This window comes from Moschus berezovskii, chromosome 15, assembly GCF_049115385.1.
Source record: "Moschus berezovskii isolate FMDL1 chromosome 15, NW_MosBer_1.0, whole genome shotgun sequence".
NCBI lineage: Eukaryota > Metazoa > Chordata > Mammalia > Artiodactyla > Moschidae > Moschus > Moschus berezovskii.
In genome coordinates, this window is record NC_142474.1 from 19689778 (window position 1) to 19715382 (window position 25605).

Below are 25605 nucleotides of genomic sequence, written 5' to 3' on the forward strand. Positions count from 1 at the left end.
TCTGGATGACTTGTTGGAGCTTCTACATCAACACTTGTGGCTTCACCTTGCACTTCTATGTTACAGAGATGGACTTCTCTCCTCAAACATCATGAACCAATCTCTGCTAGCTTCCAACTTTTCTTCTACGGGTTTGTCTCCTCTCTCAGCCTTCATAGTATTAGAGTTGGGCCTTGCTCTGGATGACGCTTTGGCTTAAGGCAATGTTGTGGCTGGTCTCCACATCAGCAGTAGGGCTGTTTTGCATTCTTATTATTCATGTATTCACTGGAGTAGTGCTTTTCATTCCTTCCATGGACTTCACCTTTGGATACACAACTTGGCTAACTGTTCAGTGCAAAAGGCCTAGCTTTCACCCTATCCCAGCTTTTGATGTACCTTCCTTAATTATTTGTACCTTTTGATTGTGGCTCAGTTGGTAAAGAATCTGCAGTGCAGGAGACCTGGGTTCAATCCCTGGGTTGGGAAGATCCCATGGAGAAGGGACAGGCTACCCACTTCAGTGTTCTGGCCTAGAGAATTCCACATGGATCGCAAAGGGTTGGACACGACTGAGCGACTTTCACTTTTGATTTTAAGTAAGAAATGTGCAATGCTTCCTTTGACTTGAACACTTAGAGGCCATCGTAGGTTATTAGTTGGCTTAATTTTGATATTATTATGTCTCAGGGGAATAGGGAGGCCTGAGAAGAGAGAGAGAAATGTAAACAGTTGGTGAGTAGAGCAATCAGAATACACACATTTATCAGTTAAGTTCGCCCCTTGTATGGGTGTGTAATTCATTGTTCACTGTCTAGGTAACATCAAAGACCCCTGATCACAGATCTCCATAACAAACATAATAATGATGAAAAAGTTTGAAATGTTGCAAGAATTGCCAAATATGACACAGAGACACAAAGCGAGCAAATGCTTTTGGATTAATGGTGCCCATATGGTTGCCACAGACCTTTCGTTTGTGATAAACAGTATCTGTGAAATCTATGAAGTGCAGTAAGCCAAAGCACAATAAAAAAAAAATGAAGTATACCTGTGTCATAACTTTATTTTCTGTTTCCACAGATTCTACTCTTACCTTTATTATTTCCTTCCTTATTTTGAAGTTTATTCTGTTCTTTTTCTAAAATCTTAAAGTGGATATTTGTTTATTTTCAGCCTTGTATTCAAATATAAGTTTATATGGGGATTTCCCTGGTGGTCCAGTGGCTAGGACTTCCACTGCAGGGGGGCACAGGTTCAATCCCTGGTCAGGGAACTGAGATCTCATAAGCCACGCTGTGCAACCACACACACAAAAAACGTTTATATGGTTGTGTTTCCTTCAGAGTACTGTTTTACCTACATAAGATATTTTCATAACCATTAATTTCTAATATCAAAGCTTTCTATTATCATTCCTTCTTTGACTCCTGAGTTATTTACAAAAGTGTTTAAAATTTTCCTGATGTGTTTTTAGATTATCTTTTTATTAATGATTTTGACCAATTAAATTATGGTCAGAGAATGGGGTCTCTACAGTACAGATTCTTTAAAGTTTATTGATATTGCTTTGGGGCCTGATTAAGGTATGTGGTCTTTTTTTTTTTTAAGCTGTGTCAGGTCTCAGTTGTGGCGTGTGGGACATTTGTTGTGTTGTGCAGGATCTTTCATTGCAGTACGTGGACTCTCTAGTTGTGACCAACAGGCTCAGTAGTTGCAGTGCTTGGACTTAGATGCTCTGTGGCATGTGGAATCTTGGCTCCCTGACCAGGGATTGAACCCGCATCCCCTGCATTGCAAGGTGGATTCTTAACCACTGAACCACTAGGGAAGTCCCTGTGGTCAGTTTTTACTAATCCCCCAAAATGTTTTATGGAGAAGACAATGGCAACCCACTCCAGTACTCTTGCCTGGAAAATCCCATGGACGGAGGAGCCTGGTAGGCTGCAGTCCATGGGATCACTAAGAGTCGACACGACTGAGCGGCTTCATTTTCACTTTTCACTTTCATGCATTGGAGAAGGAAATGGCAACCCACTCCAGTGTTCTTGCCTGGAGAATCCCAGGGGTGGGGGAGCCTGGTGGGCTGCCATCTATGGGGTCGCACAGAGTCAGACACAACTGAAGCAACTTAGCAGCAGCAGCAGCAAAATGTTTTAAATGAATGTGAATTCTCCAAGGATGCTGTTTTATATAAATGTATTTTTTAATACCTCTTTGTTTATTTGGATCTTTAATGTCCATCAGCAATATTTTATAGATTATATATTACATATTTTATAGTATGCATACCTTGTACTTATATTTGTTAATTTTATTTTTAAGTATTTTTCTCTTTTACACTATAATGAATGGAATTGTCTGCTTAATTTCAATTTTGGATTGCTCATTAAAATATATAGAAATGCAGTTTATCTGGGTATATTAATGTTAGTATGAGATGTTACATTAATTGATTTTTCAGGTGTCAAATCAACTGTGGTGGACATAATCTTAATGTGCCCTCCATGATCTCTACATGCTAACGTTAATCACAATCCCTTTGAGTATGATCAAAACCAGTGACTTGCTTCTGATAAATAGAATACTGTAAATATGACTCGATGTATGGAATTATAAATTTGTTTTGTAAGATCTTAGGTGAACAAGTTCATGAAGTGTGCTATTCATATTTCTATTTCATTATGATTTTTGTCTATTAGATCTACCAGTTATCCACTGATGGTGGATTTGTGTATTTTTCCTCTGTAACTCTGTCCTTGTTTGTTCTATATATTTTAAGATTGTGTTATTAGGTGCATACAAGTTTAGAACTGTAATATCTTTCTGGTGACACTTTTATCATGATAGAATATCTTTATCTCTACAATACTTTTTATGTTAAAGTCTATTTTATCTGGTAACAATAACCAAACTAATTTTCTTTTGGTTAGTGTTTACATAGGCTCAGATGGTAAAGAATCTGCCTGTAAGTTGGGAAACCTGGGTTCGATCCCAGGTTCAGGAAGATCTCCTGGAGAAGGGAATCGCAACCCACTCCAGTACTCTTGCCTGGAGAATTCCATGGACAGAGGAGCCTGGCAGACTACAGTCCATGGGGTTGCCAAGAGTCAGACATGACTGAGTGACTAACATGTTCACTTTACCTAGCATATCTTTTCAGTCCTTAGATTTTTCACCTATTCTGTATCCTGTGGTTTTTTGCTGGAAGGATCTTAAAGTTGACTCATAACTGCTCTTTGTCTTTGAGATCCTTAAGTGTACCATTCTGCCTTCTCTCCTAGCGGCAGTACATACCTGTGAAAGTGAAGAGCAAAGCCTTTTGGATCTTCTCTTGGGAGTATGCCATGATGTATATGGGAAGTCTAGTGGTAGTCATTTGCCTCTCCTTCTTCCTTCTCAGTTCCTGGGATTTCATCCCTGCAGTCTATGGCTTCATGTAAGTAATGCCCCCATTAGAAAACTCTGGAAGCTGATTTAGTTTTCACAGCTCCATTTGGAATCAGAGGGAGAACACGCAGAGCGGAACATCTAGAGCAGTGGTCCTCACATTGGTGTGCACCAGAATCACAGGGCTTGAACACCCAGGTTGCTGGGCCCCACCTCCATAGGTTCTGATTAAGTAAGTCTGAGGTAAGTGAAAGGTTGTTGCTGAGCCGTGAAAGACGTCAAGATTCTTGGCCTCCAGAGGCGAGGAATTCAATCCGGGGCCAGTGATAAGGCTTGATTGCTCAGAGCTTTTGTGTAATAAAGTTTTATTAAAGTATAAAAGAGATAGAGAAAGCTTCTGACATAGACGTCAGAAGGGGGCAGAAAGAGTGCCCCCCTTCTAGCCTTTAGCAGTATGTTATATACCTATCAGCAAGCTGTTAATTAGAGAAAGGAGATGCCTCAAAACTCAGAGTGGCACCACGCCCCTCACCGACAACATCCATTTTGAGATAACATTGGCACCAGGTGAGTCATCCCGGGCCATAGAACAATTGACATGAATCGTGAAGAAAGGCAAGTTTCCAAGTAAATATATAGATTCATTAACATAGATTAGGAGAAATTTTATGAGTAAAACATACTGGTTTGTCAAGTTGGTTCTGAGTCTTAGGCGGAACCAACTTGAAGACAGAGTCTAAGGTAACATAGTTCATTAACATAGCTTAAGAAAAACATTTCCATAAGAAAAACGCATTGGTTAGCTCAAGGTTTGAGAAAAGTTAAGTTCAGGTGGAACCAGGTGTTGTCATGGCAACACAGAATTTTAAGAGAAACTTCCTTTTAATTTTGTATAGAGAAGGGAAAAAAAGCTGACACTTGATTTTCTCTAAAAGTTTGACATATGGAAAGTGTTAAGTCACTCAGTCATGTCCAACTGTCTGTGACCCCATGGACTGCAGCCCACCCCTTCTCTGTCCATGGAATTCTCCAGGCAAGAATATTGAAGTGGTATTCTTCTCCAGGGGATCTTCCCGATCCAGAGATCAAACCTAGGTCTCCTACTTTAGAGGTGAATTCTTTACTATCTGAGCCACCAGGGAAGTCCCCTGACATATGGACTTAAGAGAGAAATAAAAACATGTCTGACACTTGCAGCCTATTTCCTCTGGAGACCCCTGGCCTTCTTGAGTGTTACCTTCTCGTTAGGTCTCCAGAACTTGCATATCTCTATATATAAATTTTCAGGTGGTACGATGCTGCCAATCTGAGGAACACACTTTAAGAACCACTGGTTTAATCTGAGTCAATTAAAGTACACTCTCTGGGAACATCCAAAGCACTTAGCCTCAAACTAGAAGGTTTTGATTCAGTCTCAAACAGGAATGGATGTATTTATTCCTCTATTGCAAAAGGGTCTCCAACAGTTTTAAAATAAAGCCACCTTCCATATGTCAAGGGACTTCCCGGTGGCTCAGATATTAACGAATCCACCTACAAAGTAGGAGATCTAGGTTTGATCTTTGGATCGGGAGGATCCCCTGGAGAAGAAGAATACCACTCCAGTATTCTTGCCTGGAGAATTCCATGGACAGAAGAGGAGTGGGCTGCAGTCCATGGGGTCACAGAGAGTTGGACTTGACTGAGTGACTTAACACTTTCCATATGTCAAACTTATAGAGAAAATCGAAATGGGTTTGCAGGATGAATTCTGCAGATATTTCCAGATATCCTCTCTGTGGTCTGCTGAGGAGGATACCTGCTCAGGCCTGAAGGGACTCACAGCCCAGAGGGTCATGGACACTTAACCCCCAGGGTGGGAAAGGGGTCTGTGGCCGGCTTCCCTTTGGGATTCTGAGCTGCTTATTTGTAGTAAATCCTGGCTGAGCCTAACAATGACTTAATAACCTTCAACTTCTCATGCTTTGCCTCCTGTAAGAGTTTGTAATGCCTGATGAAAAACTTTTCCTAGTTTTCTGCTGGTGCACAGATTGTGTTCTTTACCTCATTTCACAGAAAAGGAAATATAGTTACAGCAAGAAGCAAAGACTTGCCTGGGTGTAGGCCTTCTTCAGTGAAATCTGACCATGAACCATGGTCTTGTCTGAAAGCTGACCATGAACCATAGCCTCTGTCTTCCTTTCCATGCTTCCCTTGTGCTTTTAAAACTGAATTGACATCCGTTTCAACCCCATATGTATATTTTTAATGTTAATGTAAGATTTTTAGAACAGCCAGAATTGTAACCAATCTTTATCTGATATCACCAGATAAAAAGTTTTCCAGTTAAACCCCATTTCTCCAGCAAGGTCTGGGATCATTGCTAGAACCTGGCAGTGGTTCATTGGACCCCTAGAAGTCTCACTTCTGTGTGAGGAACTCAGTCTTCTGGCTCCTGCTCTATGCATCTGGAGAAAGAATGGGCAGTAACAGGATCTTTGAGCTTTTCCCCTAGACAAATCCTTAGAATGCTCAAAATAGGTTAGAGGAACCTATTTCAAACCCATTCCTCTTTTGCAACAGTGCTAGGTATCTACTGGTTTTGAGCATACGTATCTGGGGCAGGAAAAGAAGGGACTGGTCTTTTGATTTCTAGCATGAATCCCTGCCTTGTTTCAGATCTCTGCTGCATGCCAGAGTTTGGCGCAGGTGATCCTTTTTATGGGTTATTTTTCTCTGGGTCTCTGCCCCTTGTTTTTGTTAATCCCAGAGAGCCCCTCACATCCTGATCTCCGTGGACAGAGTCTTCCTTGACTGCCCAGCAGTGACTAAAACCTTCAGGAGAAAAGCAGGTCAAAGCAGGTTGTTTCTAACTTGGCTCTGTTTTTTCTCTCCCTTTGTTTTCTTCATTCCAGACTTTCTGTTCCAGATCTCACCCCGAACATTGGCCTCTTCTGGTACTTTTTTGCAGAGATGTTTGAGCACTTCAGCCTCTTCTTTGTGTGTGTGTTTCAGATCAACGTCTTCTTCTACACCATCCCCTTAGCTATAAAGCTAAAGTAAGTGATTGGACCTACTGAGTTTTTGTCCCCAGAGTCATTTGTATCTTTACAGATGTCCTTCTCATTCGGAGCATCTGCTGTTGGTTTTGAGGCATTTATGCCCAGGGAACCTCACCCTGAGTTGCTTCAGTGACTGTACCCTGCAGGAGAGTGACACACAAGGTCCCAGCTATAGGGGCAGTGCTTTGGAGCCCCATCTGTCCCCGGCCTCACTTTGGGGCACTTGAACCCACATTGCTGCTGAGCCCAGTCACTGTTTTGTGTGTTTGTGTGTATATCTATCACAATTTACTTTATTCTATTTATTTTTTCATTTAAAAAATATATTTTAATTGAAAGGTATTTGCTTTATGATATTGTGTTGGTTTCTGCCATATATCAACATTAATCGGTCATAGGTATACATATGTACCCTCACTATTGAACCTCCCTCTCACCTCCCTAGTCACTGTTTTAGACAAGAGCAGGATTGAGGCGGGGACGATATCCTTGGACAAAGAGGATCTTGCTGGGTGTTCTCTAGGTGCGTCCCAGTGATAGTTTGCCCAAAGGGACTCAGGAGGTATTAGTTGGGGGGCTGGTCACCTGCAGCTCTGATCAGCTTCCCTCAAATGGATTGCCTATTGCATACTCTTCTGCAGAGTAAGAGAGCTAACGTGTTGTCTATCCCACTTTTTTGAGTTATATTCATGCCTAACCCTTCCAGCAACTCTTGGAGGTAGGCGTTATGTTACTGTCACTCCGTTTGCTAGTCGAGTAAATTGTTGTTCAGGGAGGTGAAATGATTTTCCCAGAATCACACAGCCAGTTAGCAGTGGAGCTGGGGTTACCAGGTTTATTTGGCTACAGAATTTATGCTCAGACCTCTGCACCTTGCCAAGCTCCTGAGAGAGATCACATGTAGTATTAAATAGCTCCCAGAATTGGTTCTGTTATCCTAGCTTCAGAGAGGGGCAAACAGGCACCAATCAGCACAGATATAGCTGGGTGGTCCAGGGAGGTAGAAGGGCTAGATTTGGATTTCAAGAGCTTGAGTTCTTTCCTCTGACCTTCCACTCATTTTCCATGGCCAGTGAACCAAGGCACACAGTTCCCTTTCTGTAAAGCTCAGAGCTGATGTTCCCTTCTTATGATATAGCCTTGACTTGGTATCTGACAGAAAAAGCCTTCTTTCTTGTCCTGGCAGGCTCCAGAATTCTGGCAGCCTTACTTAGCCAGGCTCTCCAGCTGTCTGTGGTCCATGTGTCCTGCCCCCATTCTGGTCAGGCCTGGGTCTGGGCTGAAAGAAGCAGGGAACCCAGCACACGTTTCCTCACACTATGTAGCCTGTTCTCCAGCACCTTCTATTGTCGGCATGTGAAAGGCCACAGATAGCTCCTGGGGACCACCACCATCTTGTGACATCCTCCCCGCAACCCCCGCCAAGGGCCACAGAGCTGTGGGAATAGAAGGTATGAAGATACCTGACCTCCCTCTCGGCTGCCTTCCTGTGTCTGGATACAGAGTTCCACTCCAGCCCCTGAAGTGCCAGCTTTGTGAGAACAGGGCCACCAGTCACCGCTCCCCAGGGGCTCTTGCAGGAGGTTCTGGTGTCCGTATTTGTTTTTATATATTTATGTGGCTCAGCTGGTAAAGAATCTGCCTACAATGCGGGAGACCTGGGTTCGATCCCTGGGTTGGGAAGATCCCCTGGAGAAGGGAAAGGCTACCCACTTCAGTATTCTGGCCTGGAGAATTCCATGGACTGTACAGTCCATGGGGTCGCAAAGAGTCGGACACAACTGCGCGACTTTCATTTCATTTATGTATTTATTATTTTTGGCTCTGCTGGGTCTCTGTCGCTGTACAGGCTTGTCTTTATTTGTGTGAGCAGGAGCTACACACCAGTTACGATGCGCTGGCTTGTCATTGCAGTGGTCTCTCTTGCTGCAGAGCACAGGCTTCAGGCACACGGGCCTCAGTAGTTGTGGCTCTCTGGCTTTAGAGGGTGGACTCAGTAGTTGTGTCTCATGGGCTTAGGCGCTCCGCGGCGTGTGGAATCATCCTAGACGAGGGATTGAACCCCTGTCCCCTGTGTTGCCAGGTGGATTCTTTACCACTGAGCCACCAGGGAAGTCTCAATGTTGTGTGGCTTTGTTTTTTTTTTTTTTAAAGAAACTCTTTATTTGGTGTTGGAGTAGAGCCAGTTAACAATTTTGCGATAGTTTCAGGTGAACAGCAAAGGGACTCAGCCATACATTCACCATGTGTTTTGGTACCACCTTGTCACTAGCTTTTTCCTGGGAATGGTGCAGCTGCTACCAGCTACCTAAAAAGCCCAAACAAATGACTTGGATGAGCCTTAGGAAAATGCTTATTGAGATAGGCAGACCCTTCCTAGAGCTTACAGGACTGCGTGAGTTTGCGGTCAGAAACTTTGACTCAGAAACTTTTTAGCTGAGTTTCTGAGTCATTTGCCTCATAGTAGTATTTGGGTGTGTACAAATTTGTCTCCACATCTCAGATTTTCATCCATTGAGTGACCTGACCTTTGACCTACAAGGCAGGAATGCCACAAGAATGCCATTGACCTGAAGACACCCTTCTGGGTCCTGTGCGAAAGTAGGCCATGTACACATTGTTCAGACCTGAGGAGGATGCACATCTGGCTTCTTCCTGGAAGATTCTCTTCTGCACTCAGTCAGCTCTTGGAGGAGCACTGGAGGCTGAGTTCTGTCTCAGCCTTCCTGATCAGAGCTGTGGTCCTGCTGGGCACTCGGGAGAATAGCACTGGCGGTGCTTAGGCGCTCTGGAGACAAGCCACTCTATCACTTTCGAACTCTGTTATGTTCTCCGAACCTGATTTCCTCATCCACAAAGTGCAGTGACAGCATTGCCTCCTTCCAGGTGGGAGGTAGTGAGGATCATGTGTAATGATGCAGGAAAAGATCCCTACCACAGAACTGTGCACAAGTGAAGGTTCAGGAAACGGTAGCTAGTCTTACTAGTTTAAGGTAACTAGACTCCAGTTCCAGCCCCTCCCTCCCCCATTAAAGTTCATTTTTATTTGTTTGGCTGCATTAGGTCTTAGTTGTGGCTTGTGGGATCGTTTCCTGACCAGAGGTCAAACCCAGGCCCCCCATATTGGGAGCACAGAGCCTTAGCACTGGACCACCAGAAAATTCCCCAGTTCCAGCCCTTAAGAGCATAAAGCTGCATGCAGCCATTTCAGGAAAGGAGCTCATCAGAGCTAAAGATCTGTAGTCCCCACTGACCCTGTTGGCAGAGAAGACAAGCATCAGCCAGGAGGTACTTCCTGCCTGGGTCCAGTGTCAGGGGCCTCTGGCAAGGGTGCTGCCTAATTACTCTGACAAGCAGTCATTTAAACCCAGTAATAGAGGCCGCTGACTTCATTTGTTTTCCTCCTCTGGGCTCCTGGGGGAAGGCCCGGAGCTGCAGGGGGTGGGGGTTGATGGGAAGTGTCTCTGTGGGCTGGGACTCTAATATGTGCTGGGTTCTTCTCACTACTTGTGGGCATCTTTGGGTCCCTGCAGTTTTTTTCCCTGCTGCTGGGCCTGGCCCTGTGTTTTGTGGGTGGTGGAGCCTGCCCTGTGTAAAGTCCCCTGGAGAGTGTATTTGGGTTTCAGGGCTGGGGTGAGGAGACTCTGGGGTGGGCCTGGTCCCTGACTGACCTCCCCCTCTCTCTCTGTCTGCCCCGCCTCACCCTAGGGAGCACCCTATCTTCTTCATGTTCATCCAGATCGCCATCATCGCCATCTTCAAGTCCTACCCGACGGTGGGGGACGTGGCCCTCTACATGGCCTTCTTCCCTGTGTGGAACCATCTCTACAGATGTGAGTACCCACACCTCGCACCCTCTGGCACAGGTTTGTGTCACCTCGCCCCGGATGAAAACAGCCGGTGGGGGTGATTAGGAATGGACAGGCATTTTTTGGGCACCTGTTGTGCCAGCAGTGACATGAAGCACAATATCTGCCCCTTGGTGCTACACACAAGTGGTAATAATAAAAATAACCAACATTTATTGAGCGCTGACTGTGTACCTGGTCGCTGTGGTTCTAAGAATCTTACGTGCATCAGCTCATTTTATCTTCACACCAGACTTTGAGGAAAAATATCCCTGTTTGCAGACGAGAAAACTAGAGTACAGAAAGAGTCGCCCGTTCAAGGGCGCAAGACTGGTAAGTAGAAGGGCTGGCATTGGCATCCAAATGCAGGAGCCTCCAGCCAGCACTGCCCAGTAGGGCTTTCTGTGATGATAGACATGCCCTATATCTGCCCAGTCCAATAGAGTAACGACGAGTGTGACTGGGGAGCTGAATTTTTAATCTAATTTAAAGAAGCCACACATGGCTAGTGGCTGTCGGCTTTGAACCATTTCCCCGTGCTGCACCGTAGAAAATAAACAGGCAACCATAGACTTCCTGCCTGCTGTGAAGACCCGCTCAAGCTCTTCCTCCGAAGTCGGCCTAGTGCTGATCTCGTTGTTCTTTCTAGTATTTCCTGCTATTGCCCTGAGTCAGGCTCTGTGTCCTCTGGGTTCTTTACACTGTTTGTGGGCTCCCTAAGAGTAGCCTCATGACTCACTCACCTCTGTGTCCCCAGCATCCAGGATTACACCTGATGACACACAGAACAACATAACAAATGTTCAAATGTTTGTGGATGGGTTTTTTTTTTAATAGTTTTTATTGGAGTTTAGTTGATTTATAATGTTGTGTTAGTTTCAGGTATATAGCAAAGTGGATCAATTATACATATACATACATCCACTCCTTTTTTAGATTCTTTTCCTATACAGGCTATTAGAGAGCTCCCTGTTCTATACAGTAGGTCCTTCTTAGTTATCTATTTTATATATGGTAGTGTTGTGTATATGTCAATCCGAATCTCTGTGGATGGGATTTTTGGACCTCCCTAATAAAGAGGCAGTGCCAGTGGCCCAGCACCACCTGATTCTCTAAAACAGGAAGGGAACTGCAGAACTTTCCTTGCACAGCAATAAACCTGGGGAGGACAGGCTTCAGAGGAAATGTCTTTATTGTTGTTTTGGGGCTGCTGAGTATCAACCGGGAAGTGAAACTGACCATCTGCTGGAAAGAAACCTGTCTGTAGGAGTGGGCCTCTGAGCTAAGGCAAACAGGTGAGTGGGCAGGACAAGAAGGACCACTCCTCCAGGTGGGGCAAGGACCAGTCGAGCAGATCAGAAGCAGGAAGTAGCATCTTCTGCTTGTGGCATCCTCATTGAACAGACAAGAATCACCCAGTAGAGGGGTCTCAGAGTCAGCCTGGGGCCCCTTGACAAGTCCCAAAGGCACAGGACATGTGAACATACCCTAATTTGTGATGGGGTGAGTGTGGGGGACGTTGGTCCCCTTTCCCCTAAGATGGAGTTGCTCTGGCAGTCTCTCCCACAGCGGGTATCTCCCTCAGGTGAGATCTCTCATCCCATATTGCTCAACAGAGTCTGGAGCCAGACAATCTTGAGTCTGAATTCTGGCTTTCCCATTACTAGCAAGTCGTTTAACCTTTCTGAGTCTCCCATTTTTTCATCTGTCAGAATATCTTTCAGGGGTGTTTGAGGTCTGAGAAAGAATAAATGTAAATAGCCCCTCTGTTATTATTAGTAGTATTAATTACACAGGGAGGTCTCCTGCATAGTTTCATGATCAAAGCTTCAAGCTTGATAACCAGAGTCACTCAGAGTCATTGAAATAAACATATTTTTCAAAACTTGAACTATTTTATGCCCTCTGGGGTGATGAGGCACAAAAAATAAGGATGGGGTTTCCGGAAACCTGGATGAGCTAATAGATGCTGTTGTTGGCTCACTGGGCAAGTTGAGCTTGTCTGAAGGGCCCGCAGACAGCGTTGGCTGCCAGGCACAGCTCCTGTAGCAGAGAATGCTCAGACTTGGCGTGTCTGTTTGGAGCAAGATAACTATGAGTCATTCTGTTGTCCAGGGCATCTTCAACCTGGTCGTGTGGATGTGCGAGTGGAGACCTTGTGAGGTCTTTACACCTAGGTTGAATATACTTAGACTTCTAATGTATTTAAGAATTCAGTTTAGACATGAGTTACCAGTGTCAGCATGCCTGCTTGCACATTCGCCGTTTTGTTTTCCTATCCTGCTCAGTGGGGAGGAGAGGCATGTGGGCCCTCCCCCGAGTACAGGTCCCAGATGCTGGGACTCTGCGGAGCTTGGGGCCAGGATGAGTCACACAGATGCACAAGCGTGGTGTTAGGGAACAGCCTGCTGGCAGGGACCATGCCAGCCTGCAGTGGTAGAGCTCAAAGAGCCAGTTACCAAAGGGCTGGATATTGTGTGTGTGTGTGTCCTTCATTTTTTCTTTTTTTGTATTAATTATTATATACAGATAAAGGAATATTGATTTTAAAATATGCATTTGTTATTTAAAAATACAATAAATTTCCATGTGCCCAGCACCTAGTTTAAGAAAAGAAACAGCACCATGACCTTTGAAGTCCCTAAATCCCTTCTGTGTCCCTCCTGATGGGACTGGATTCTTCCAGTGGAATTTTATTTCTCAATGCCTGAGGCTCAGAGAGGGAAAGTGACTTGCCTGAGGTTTCAGTTTGTCAGCGATGGAGCCAGAGATCCGAGGAAGTCACCCAGGGAACTTGGGGGAAATCTGATTCCATCTGGCCCAGCACGGCGGATGAAGGGTCACCTGGTCACCTCTGACATCTCCGACTCATTGTGGTGCTGGAACAGGCCGTGCTGTGCCCCAGGTCCCTGGCTCCATCTGCGCTGGCATATAGCTGGAATCCTCAGGCCGGTCAGCCAGCAAGAGTAAGTAGCAGCTCTGCAGTCCTGCAAAGGTCACCACAGGCCAGAAGCCAACTGGATGTGGTGACAGTTCCTCAGGGCACAGGGAAAACATTGTCACAGCTTTTTGTGATTGCCCCCGGGAGGTGCGTGTGAACCTCTCTCAGTCTCCGCACTTGGTCACCTCCTTGTCACCCATTCTAAAATACAGAGTGACGGGAGACATGGTGCAGAGACCCACCTGGACTGTCAGACCACAGGAGTTTTATTTTAGGAATACTGTGTATTCTTTTCAGCAAAATAATTACCCAGAAATCAGAAAGAACCACTGAAGGACTTCCCTAGTGATCCACTAGCTATGAATCCAGCTTCTAGTGCAAGGGACAGAGGTTTGATCCTTGGTAGGGGAACTAGGATCCACATACCTCGGGCCCAAGGTATGTGGCCCTACTGAGCCCAAGCACCTCAACTATAGAGAAACCTATTTGCTGCAGTGAAGACCCAATGCAGAGGAAGAAATAATTAAAAAAAAAAAAAAAACTCGGAAAGTATTAGGAGTGTTTTGTTTTGTTTTAAAGAAAGAACCATTGAGAAAAGTATGTAAATAGTGATGAAGTGGAGGAATGGTAAATAGACGTGTCCTGGGCTTCCCTTTACCAGGCTCAGCTGGTAAAGAATCCGCCTGCAATGCTGGACACCTGGGTTCAATCCCTGTGTTGGGAAGATCCCCTGGAGAAGGGAAAGGCTCCCCACTCTAGTATTCTGGCCTGGAGAATTCCATGGACTGTATAGTCCATGGGATCGCAAAAGAGTCGGACACAACCGGGTGACCTTCACTCACTTAATCTCTTTTCTTGAAGTTGTAACTTTGTTTAATAATAACTTTCAGTGCAGACATCTTTCTCCCCAGACTTCTGTTTCTGGGAGCAAGACTTGAGGCCTCTGAGAGTACTCCGAGAGGCTTGAGTCAAGGCTTTCACCTCTCAGCTTTGAAAATCCAGAAGTGTGGAAATTTCAGATCAGAAGAGAGCACCTTGCAAGCCCTCCAAGCCAGTGTTTCCAAATCATGGGATTTCAGGGACTACTAGCATTTCAAAAAAAATCCTGGTGACAGAGTTCCCAACTTTTTATTTTACTGAAGACACTAAAACAGTCAACTGCTTGTTACTTGTCTTGATTTTATAAAAGAAAGGACTTTTTAACAACAGCAGCCAGCAGCAAGACACCTGTAATTACTCAATAAAGAATGAAGCTTAAGTTGAAAACGTTCAGCTCTAACAAGATCTCTGAACTACCTTGGCCTGGTTATTCTCACTGTGACACTGACCAGTGAAGTCTCTGCTGCAGACCAGCATGGGCCTGTATTGGGCAAAGATCTCCCACTGTGACCCAGTGGTTCACAGATTTGGCTGCATATTGGAATCACCAGGGGAGCTTTTAGAAATCAATATGGATGCCTGGGCCCCACCCCTATAGACTGATTCACGTAGTGGGGGTGGGGCTCCCCAGGTGAGTTCATTTTACAACCGGAATTGAGAACCTTGGCTGTAATCCAATCCCTTTTCCAATGCCTGAACCCCCAGTATAGCATTTCATCCAAGTCGTTGTACAGCTGAGATAAGAGGCCATAAGGTGCAGGAGTTTCCCCATCTCTTAAAAATCTCTGAACTCTGACTTTGGAGAAGGGATTTCCTGAAGGTCAGGATCAGAGAGGGGAGGGGATCCTCTATTGACTGAGTGCCTGCTGAGAATCAGACTTAAGCTTTTATTAATCGCTCAGTTTTTTTTTTTTAAGGTATTCTTCTAATTAATTTTAAATGATATTTATTATTTTATTTAAAAATACAATAAAATATAAAGAAACAAAATAGCATATAATCCTACTGTCAAATATCCCCTGTTGAATTAAAAGGGGGGAAAAATCACATTGGTAGGTCAGTGGCCCCCAACCTTTTTGGCACTAGGGACTGGTTTCATGGAAGACAATTTTTCCATAGATGGGGTGGGGAGGGATGGTTTGGGTTATATAATATAATATAGAATATATAAGATATATTCTATATGTAATATAGAATATATAAATTACAAACTATATAAACATGTTATATATATATTATATATAATAATGCATTACATTATTTTGCACTTTATTATATCAGCTCCACCTCAACTCATCAGGCATTAGATCCCAGAGTCTGGAGACCCCTGTGTTAGGCAGAATAACACCCCCTACTTGCTCCCGACAAATATGTCACCTCATCATCCCCAGAACCTGTGACTAGATCACCTTACATGACAGATGGCCTTCAGATGGGGAGAGTATCCTAGATTATCCAGGTGGGCCCAGTATAATCACAAGTGCCCTTAAGAGCAGAAGTAGAGGCAGCAGGGTACATGGGCAGTCTCTATGTACCACTCAGCTTCGCTGTGAACCTAAAACTGCTCTAAAAACTATAAAGTCCATTAAGAAAAAAAAGTGGAAGAGGGAGGCAGAAGAGAAGGTCATAACGATAGGACATGAGAAGGACTCAATCTGACTTTGCTGGTTGAAGATGGGAGTCCTGAGCCACAACTGCCGGCAGCCTCCAGGTCCCGCAAAGGCCAGCAAGTGGACTCTCCCCTAGAGCCACCAGAGCCTGTGGACTTCCGTCCTCCTGGACTGTAAGACAATGCATTATATTGTTTAAGCCACTAAGTTTGTGATCATTTGTTACCATAGCAATAGAAAACACACAGTAATACATCCTTGCTAGCTTTTCCACAACTTGTTTAATTCATGGAACACTCCATGAAGTAGGCATTTTAGCCCTATTTTAGAGATGGGGAAGCTGAGATTCTGAGAAACTTGCTGGCAGAGCAGGAACTTTTTAAAAAATTATTTGGCTTCATCGGGTCTCACTACAGCTTGCCGGATCTTCATGCGGTGCATGGGGGGCTTCTAAAAGCAGTGCGCGGGCTTGGTTGCTCTGTGGCATGTGGGATCCTAGTTCCCCGACCATGGAGTGAACATGCATTCCCTGAATTGCAGGGCATATTCTTAACCACTGGACCACCAGGAAAGTCCCTAGGAATGTTAACCAAGGTCTCTCTGAGGTCTGTGCCCCACTATCAGGCTGCCTTTCCCCCAGTGGAACTCTGCCTGCCGGCCTGCCCACAGACCACTGTGTGTAGCCGGTCCTCCCAGGGGCTTCAGGGGAGCTTCTCCCTGGTGAGATTCTACGTTCCCTCAGGGAGTGGGGGGATGTTGGTAAAGAGGGAGGGTATCAAAAAGAGATCATCTAGGGAAGAGTGAGGGACATTTGAAAAGCAAGGCAGGGGACCTAAGATATGAACTGAGGAGAATGGAAAATGTGTTTCCTAAGACCTGGGCTGTGGCACCCTAGGGACACTGAGGGGTTCATGCTGCCATTCATATCTATGGTCCACAGAGGTCAGAAAGCATCCTGCTTGGGGCCAGGAAAGGAGTTACTCATGGACACCCTGGGATTGGGGGTTTAAAGTTCCCCCGCCCCTTGCAGTGCCCAGAGGCATTCACAGCATTACTGACTAGCCGGAGGTAGAGTCCAAGTCTAGTACCTCCCATGGAAGGAGGTGGAAGGAGCCATTGCCAAGGGTCTGAGGTTGTGTCGTGTGTGTGTGGGCATCTGAGTGTGTGTGTGTGTGTTGGGGTGGGGAAGCGTTCTGCCTTTGAGTTCCACCAAGCTTTTTCCTGCGCCTCTCTGTGCTGTGGTGCCATCACCGCAAGGGACCCAGAGAGTCAGCGCCAGGCTAATGGTGACCGTGTGTCTTTGCACTCCTGCTAATGGTGACCATCTTCTTTGCAGTTCTGCGAAACGTATTTGTCCTCGCCTGTATCATCATCATCTGCTCCCTGCTCTTCCCTGTCCTGTGGCATCTCTGGATTTACGCAGGAAGTGCCAACTCCAACTTCTTTTATGCCATCACACTGACCTTCAACATTGGGCAGGTAAGAGTCAAGGACAGCCCAGCAACAGGGATTCATTTTGCAGCCTCAGACGTTCCACCTGGGCCCTGGGTTCTGCCAACAGGTGTTTGGACGTGAATGAGGATCAGTTCTTCCCCTCAAGTAGCTCGAGGTTCTGTAGCGAAGGTAGGGCAGTAAGAGCAGTGGGGGAAACTGAACTTGGCTAATGTTTATTGCATTGAATTCTCACATTAAGCCTGTGAGACTGTGATCCCTATTTTACAAATGGAAACCAGGGCTCACAGAGGTTGTCAGTTGCCCAAGGTCATTGGAGGAGCCAGGAACCAAGTTTGGGGAAGGCTTGGTGTATTGCCGATCCTGTTCACGGCACCAGTTGCCTCGCTGTATCTCACTGTGCGCACTATCCGTTGAACCCAGGGTAGGCAAGGCGCAAGCTAAGAGGCTGGAAGACGCGAGGAGCCATAGGAACTACAGACACGTTCATTCTCTTCTGGCTGGTGCAGCAGACACAGCAGCAGCCATAACATCACATAACCCCCTGGCTTTCCAGGTGGAGCTTATGTGTACTTACAGAAGAAGCCCATGGCCACCCGAGTACACATGAGCAGGGCTCTAAGTGATCTCAGGTGTTACATCGTCATTATTTACAAAACGTGGGGCAAGAGCGAGAGACCGTGGGGTGAGAGAGCCTGACGACACCATCTTGGCTAGTTTGCTCTTCCCCTACACTCTGCTTTCCATGACTTCCTGGACTGCGGCCCCCAGAGTGAGAGTGGTTTGTGAGGATGGGGAAGGGAGACTTTGCGGACTTTGGAGCAGTAGGAGCAAAGGCAGAGTCCTTAGGAGAGAAGTAGTTTAGCCAGAGAGGAGGTCGAGAGGCATCCTAGAATAAGAAAGACCCACATGGAACTCCTACCTTCCTCCAGCCTGGGGACAGCCACTCCCTTGGGGCCATGGAGCAGTGGTTCTCTGCATCAGAATCATTGTGGGAAGCTTGTTAAAAAAATGCAGATTCCTTGTTAAGGTGTTTTTAAGTCCTGTGGTTATGTTACAGCTGTCACAATTACATGGCTTTGATTTTTTTGAAGCAGATTCCCTGATCCCACTCCCAGAGGTGTTGATTGGATTTTGTATTTTTAAAAAACATTTCTTTATTTGGCTGCACCGGGATCTTTAGTTGCGACACTCAGGATCTAGTTCCCTGATCAGGGATCGAACCTAGGCCCCTTACATTGATTGGGAGTGTGGAGTCTTAGCCACCAGACTGCCAGGGAGGTCCTTGGATTTTGTATTTTTAACAAGTTCTTCAGTGATTCTGCTGCATGTTGTCTAGCACACTTCTCTGAGGGCCCCTCATTCACCATGCTGTGTTCCCTCAGGTCAGCTGTGTCCTAATTGTCGAGGTCTTATGAGAATCACTTGTGCCGTTCACCATTTCAATTGCCATTGGCACAGCCTGGCATTTCCTGTGCATAATGGACGAATGGGAAGCACAGCTCGCTAGAGAGACCAGTGATGCCAGTGAATAATCCCCACAGAGACTTTTTGCCTCCAAGGTTAGCTGCTGGGAAAGAAGAAAGGAGTTAGGGCTCTTGCAGTGAGTGATGGGTCTGGTATTTCCTGCATGGACGTTTCTGGACAACTCATGTCCAGCCCGGCTATTTATCTTAGTTTGTGCACAGCAGGAAGAGAGACGGAGAGCCCTGTAGGCTGGATGGGAGCAAGCCAGGGGGTCTGTTCTGCCTGTCACACTCACAGGTTACCTCCTGCTTCTGTCCACACAAACAGAAATCTGCAGGCTGAAAATTTCTTGAAGTACCTTGAAGAAACCAAAAAGTTGTTCTGGCTCTTCAGTCTTACTAAAATCCCCTTCCTTTCCCTTTGAAAGCGATGACTGGCATGGGGCCTGCCCTGGGCCTCTGGGGGGCTTGGCAAGCTCCACTGAAATAGTCCACAGCTTGTTGTCAGGTCGTCAGGTCACTGTGGGTCAGGAATACAGTTGCAGTGGTTATGAAGTATCCATGGAACTTTCCAGATAACAGCTTTCTGTCCTGTGGCTGTCTTTATGAGAAACAGTGTCTGAAAATGTTATGGGAAATGTCTACAAGTTGTCAGGTGCCACAAAGCCAGGAGAAACTGAACTGTTGGAAAAAGGAGGAAGTGGTTAGAGGCAGGAACGAAGGCCAGTTGGATGGAGAGCGTTAGAGGCTGAGCTATGGCGAAACACTAGGTTGATCTCTTGGCATTGAACTTTATCTTAAAAAAAAAAAACAAACTCTTTAAAATGCATTTTTAATCATATGAGTGAGTTTATTACTGCCGGGGAAGAGAAGACAAAATAGAAGTATATGAGATGTAAAGTAAGCCTGCATCTCTTCTTTCCCTGTGGCAGATGTGATTGTTAGAATCAGTTTGATGTGTGTCTTTGTAAGCTTCCTCTGTGTGTTAAGAGACTTATAGCTCTAAGTCCACATGCAAACATAAAGACATCCCACGCTGAGTACTGTTTTTAACTGGCTGTTTTTCCACTTAATACTTTAACCTTGAGATCACTTTTTTTTTTTTTTTTTAACTGCTCCGTGATACCCATTCTGTGGCAGGATGTCCTGTAATTTCTGTAACCGGTAGGCCACTCTGATGGACATTGACATTGCTTCTGGTGATTTGATGTTATAAATGGAAGAACCCTGCGTATCTCCTCACATACTCTTGTGCACACATGCCAGTATTTTCTAGGATAGATTCCAGGTGATGGGATTTACTGGGTCAGAGGGCCTAAGCATTGTATGTTTTGGCAGATTTTGCCAAGTTGCCCTTCAGACAGGTCATGCCAGCCTCCAGGCCTCCTGGCAGTGGGCCAGGTGTCTGGAAGCTGGCCGTTTGTTCAGGCATCCAGCATGCCTGTTTCGTCAACCTCCTTGGTCTGGGCTTTGTGCTCTGAGCCAAAGACAGGACTGTTGGGTCAAATGCTTCCTGGGACTGCTGGCTTTGGGCTTTGTTGTTGCTGCCGCCACCGGATCACTCAAGAGGAGTGTCAGAGGGGGCACTTACTCACCAAGGCAGTCCTTAGAGTCACATCCTTGTCCCAGAGCATGAACTGAGCTACAAGAGCACCCCTTGTTGTGAGGGTCTGCTTCCCCTGTCCTCCAGCCTGTTGGGAGCTGCAAAGTACAAATGGACATTGAGAAGTTCGTAGCAGTTAAATGTCACCTCCCCAGAGAGATCTTCTGTGAGGTTTCCCTGCCCCACAGTCTCTGTCTTGGCATTCTGTGTGTTTCCTTCATAGCACTTACCCAATTTATAACTCTGCATAATTTACCTGCTTCTCTCTCTGCCTCCCCTGCCAGCCTGTGAGCTTCACAAAAGCAGAAATCTACCTCCTACCCACTGCAGGGTCCCCAGCCTCCCAGTCAGTGCTTGGCACGGGGCAGTTGTTTAGCAGATATTTGTGGAATGATTGAATGAACCGAAGAGAGCCAGGGAGAACATCATGTGATTAATGGCCACATGTGCAGAGCATAACCACTGTAGGAATCCAAAGAGAGCAGGATCAACTCTCCTATTGAGTGGTCAGGGAAAGCCTTAGGGGACAAGAGTAGGGGCTGGGCCTTCCAGACTCACAGGAAGGGGAGGTGGGCAGAGTGGGGGCCAGGTCACCCCTACTGGCTAAGGTCAAGGGGTGGCAGCTCTGTCCCGCTCTTGCCGGATCCTGGTCTCAATGGCTGGTGAAGCCCCTTCATGTAGTCCACAGCCCTAGCCAGTGCAGCCTCCGTCTGACCTACAGTTAGTGCTTCTGGTGAGCTGTGTGGCATTCGGAAGGTGTCCTCAGTCCCTCAGCCTGCTCTTCCCAGCTCTTCTACCTGCAGCAGTGCCTGATCGTCACCTGGTCTTTATTTTCCCCTCCCTGGGCAAGAGAGAGCAAAGCTGTCCTGGGAACCAGATGAGTACAGATTTTCAGCTGGTGTCCGGCCCATCACTGCTGAGTCTGGAGCTGAATCTAGAGCGCATCTCGGCCTGAAGATTTTAAATCCTGCTCTGTTTGAGTTGGTCAGTTCCGTGTTTCATAATAGAACGAGTCATCAGTAATTATTAATGATACCAGCAGGTAAACTAGTGACTTAGGCCCCATCCTTTCCTCAGGGCCATGAAGTATTTTTTAGCCTGTGGCACAGATCATTTACTGATTATAATTGTGCCTGAGAGGCAGTAACCAGGAAATGACAACAGGAAACCATCCATTGGTACGTAAGAGGTATGTCTGTGTCTTACATGTACACGTGTCAGAGAAGGAGGGATTAGATGGATAGATTGACTGAGGTCCCCCCACTCTGCCACTGTATGACCTTCAGCAAGTGACCTCCTGGTCGCAGGTGATAACCTCACCTCTGGTGGGGTAGGGTGAGAGGATTTGTATGTTGACACATGTTGACATGGGAGCTAGGATGAGCAAGGTGCTCTTCAAATACCCAGAGCAAATTCCTTAGGAAGCACTCAGACCTAGAAACTAAGGGAAAGAGAGCAATCTGCTTTCTCTCTTTTTTTTTAAAAAAAAAACAAAAACTTTTTTTCTACAATTCAGAGACGAGCAGAAGGATAATGTTGTCATCTAGGATTTGTTGTTTAGTCGCTTCAGTCATGTTCGACTCTTTTACAACTCCACAGACTGTCTCCTACCAGGCTCCTCTATCCATGGGATTTCCGAGGCAAGAATACAGGAGTGGGTTGCTGTTTCCTTCTCCATGGGATCTTCCTGACCCAGGGATCAAGCCCGAGTCTTCTGCATTGGCAGGCGGATTCTTTACCGCTGAGCCAGATTCAGTTCAATTCAGTCGCTCAGTTGTGTCCAACTCTTTGCGATCCCATGAATCACAGCACGCCAGGCCTCCCTGTCCATCACCAACTCCCGGAGTTCACTCAGACTCATGTCCATAGAGTCAGTGATGCCATCCCGCCATCTCATCCTCTGTCGTCCCCTTCTCCTTCTGCCCCCAATCCCTCCCAGCATCAGAGTCTTTTCCAATGAGTCAACTCTTCGCATGAGGTGGACAAAGTATTACATGTAAACAAAAAGGAATGTTTAAATTTAGCTGTTTTAAGAGAAAGGTAAGGTGTCCCACTTCCCCTAATTCAACTTAAAAACAGGTAACATAAGGAAATCTTCCCCTGGAGTTATGATTAACAGTGGCTCATGCTTACTGGGGAGCAAGCCCAAGTAATCCCTTTAATCTTCTGGATCACATGCTTGTCCAGCCTCCTGGACCTTTCCCTGTGTGTTGACATGACCTCATCTGCTCGTGGAGGAGTTTTATTTGTGTGTGTGTTTTATTGTTGGCAGTATGATGAAAGTATGACTTTTTTTTTTTCTTTTTAATGAAACATCTCCATGATCTTTCCTTGTTCACACATGCAGAAGCTCATTCAGTCCTGTGTGTCCTTCTGGGGAAGGGAGCCTGCCTCCCCAGTGAGAAAAAGTGTGGGGACGGGTTGTGCAGGTCACTAGTTATGGACAGACAGGGGACTGTCAGGTTCATTCTTGTGGTTATATATGGCCCTGGCTGGAAGATCTGCTCCTCCTGACATGGGATGCCAGTGGCCCAGGCTGGAGCCCTTGTCCTTGTCCAGCTGCTTGTGCATGGGTGCCCTCTTTCCTCAGCTGGTGGCATTTTGTCAGCGTCTTAGCTCATTCTTTTGTCCCTCCCATCCTCAGACTTAGCACTCGGCATCCCAGACTTGTCTTTCACAGGCCCTTTCCCCCTCTCTCTCTTACCCACACAACCAGAGAGACAGAAGAAGCCCAGACTGAGTACAGGGGTGTCAAGGCTAACAGGAGCTCCACAGTGCGTCCCAGCCCCCTCCCTGCCCAGCTCACCGGCCCTGGGCAAGTCACATAACTTCGTGCCTAGTTGATTGATTTGTAAATATTAACTAGGTGCCAGGCACTCTGCTAGGGGTATGTGAGACACAGCCCTGCTTCCCAGAAACTCTGCTGTCTTGTGGGAGAGAAAGAAAAGGAAATGGGCGGGGCCAGGGCAGGGTGACTGTGCTCTGAATAGGGTAGACGCGGCCTGGGGAGCTCAGAGCTGCTGGTTAAGGACGCTTCTGCGGGGAGGACGCCTCTAAGTGGAGTCCTGCAGGACGTGCCAGGTTCAAACCAGGTTCTGGGAGGTGAGGCCTGGGGTGAGAGCCCGTGAGGGAGCTGGTGTGGAATGCAGTTCTGTAGGACCAGCACGTGCCACCTGATAGGGAATGAGGCCGTTTCACGACAGCCGTGGTCAGAGCCACAAGTTATGCTGAGGACCAGGCTGAGCTGTCGGTCTGAAGTGAAGACAGTTGAGACCAGACTTGTGCTCTGAAAACCTCCCTCTGCCAGGAAGGGAAGAGATCAGGGGTGTGAGCTGGAATCTGGAGCTCAGGGAGGGGGCTGGTGAGACCTGGTGAGAGCGGCTGGTAGCCTCAGTGTCCCCAGCCTGGAAGGGGGTCGTGAGTGGAGAATATGGAAGTGAGTGGGGAAAACTTGGATGAATTGGAAAGTGCCGCCTAGATGATAACTGCCTTCATAACCAGCTGTGATCTACCTCTGTGACCTTCCCGACCCTGAGGCTGAGATCCAGTGATTTCCCTACTGTTTTGCATCTTTAGAACTTTAGAGGGTGGGGCCATTTCTCCACCATCTCTTCCCACGCCTGTTCATTCAGGCCTGAGTTGGCCAGTCACACCTAAGCCCCGTCCAGCTCCACAAGTCGGCCCTTGTCCTTTCTTGCTCCCCATTAAATCCCTGTTTCCTAGATCCCAGGCCGCAAGGGTGGGGGCTGAGGCCCTGTGACTGCCAGTGATGACAGCCACAGGAGTTCTCCCAGTCGTGGCTGTCAGGTGTCAGCATCCCCAACACGAGTGAGACCTGGGGAATCGGGACATGCTTGGGATGACACTACCTGCCTCTCCAGGATACTGCAGCCCAGGGCTCTGGCCATGGCTGCGATCCTGAGCCCCATGGCTTCTAGACACGCTGCCTTAATTGCTGACTCTGATGTCTCATATGCTCGTTTTGTCTTTTCTCAAGAAACTGTCTCCTTGGCTCAGTGACACAGTTGTGAACTGGGAGCACAGCTCTGGGCCTAGTGGATATGAAGTGTGAGCACAGGGCCACAGCAGGACCTGGCATGTGTGGGTGCAGACCCCTGAGAAGGGTTGTGGGGGCCAGGATGGACTAGGGTTTGGGCCTCAGGCAGGATAGACATTGCAGCCCCAATGTGTCCCTTACTCCCCAGTGATCCCGGGCAAGACCCTTAACCTCTGAGTCTGCTCATCTCTGAGGCTTATAAGCCCTGCCCCAGGGTATTGTGGGAGAAGGCAATGGCACCCCACTCCAGTACTCTTGCCTGGAAAATCTCATGGACAGAGGAGCCTGGAAGGCTGCAGTCCATGGGGTCGCTGAGGGTCGGACACGACTGAATGACTTCACTTTCACTTTTCACTTTCACACATTGGAAAAGGAAATGGCAACCCACTCCAGTGTTCTTGCCTGGAGAATCCCAGGGACGGGGGAGCCTGGTGGGCTGCCGTCTCTGGGGTTGCTCAGAGTCGGACACGACTGAAGTGACTCAGCAGCAGCAGCAGGGTATTGTGACAGTTCCCGAGTTTGTGTATTAGTTGCTCAGTCGTGTCTGATTCTTGCAACCCCATAGACTATAGCCCACCAGGCTCCTCTGCCCATGGGATTTCCCAGCAAGAATACTGGAGTGGGTTGCCATTTCCTCTTCCAGGGGATCTTCCCGACCCAGGAGTTGAACCTGCATTCCCTGTGTCTCCTGCATTGCAGGAGACTCTACCTGCTGAGCCACTGATGTGCTTATTGTTAAAGGACCCACCCTGTAGTGGAGCGTGTTCTGACCATTTCATATCACTTCTGATCTACCCACTCTGTCTTCAGCCACCTTTTATCAGCTGCCCCATTAAATCTTCATCTTCCAGGACATCCCTGGTGGTCCAGTGGTTAGGACTTGGTGCTTTCAGTGCCAGGGCCTGGATTTGATCCCTGGTCAAGAAACTAATATCCTACAAGCCACTCAGCACGACTGTCTCTCTGTCTGTCTGTATCTTCATCATGACCCAGAGCTGCCAGTGAGAGGAATGTGGTCTGACTAAGCCCTCACGGGGGCAGTGCCAAGGGACCGGGATCAACAAACCGCTCCCAGGATGCCAGCCACATGCTGGGTCTGGGGTCCCAGAGCTGGAGCAGATGCCACCCTGTTTAGGGGGGAGGCAGTGAGACATGACTTCACTTCAGGGGTCAAGGAACTGAGTGTGGGGGCTGGGGGAATACTCTGGGGGTAGGAGATGGAGACGTTGCCTCTCCAGGGATGAGAAGGAGCCTTTTAGGAGAAAGATCATCCCAGCCCAGGGGTGGGGCTTGCGCAGATGCACCAAGATGTGGCCCCGGCTGTGCTCAGGGCTTCGGG

At 47.0% G+C, this 25605-nt stretch overlaps 1 protein-coding gene across 1 annotated transcript in view; it reads left to right on the forward strand.

Moving 5' to 3' along the window:
- PIGU (phosphatidylinositol glycan anchor biosynthesis class U) overlaps positions 1–25605 on the forward strand; it is a 100471-nt gene that overhangs the window by 67726 nt on the left and 7140 nt on the right. The window contains exons 8-11 of the mRNA XM_055435928.2: positions 3264–3418; positions 6264–6407; positions 10119–10243; positions 17025–17167. Of these exons, the coding sequence (XP_055291903.1) occupies positions 3264–3418; positions 6264–6407; positions 10119–10243; positions 17025–17167 (567 nt within the window). The remainder of the gene's footprint in view (positions 1–3263; positions 3419–6263; positions 6408–10118; positions 10244–17024; positions 17168–25605) is intronic.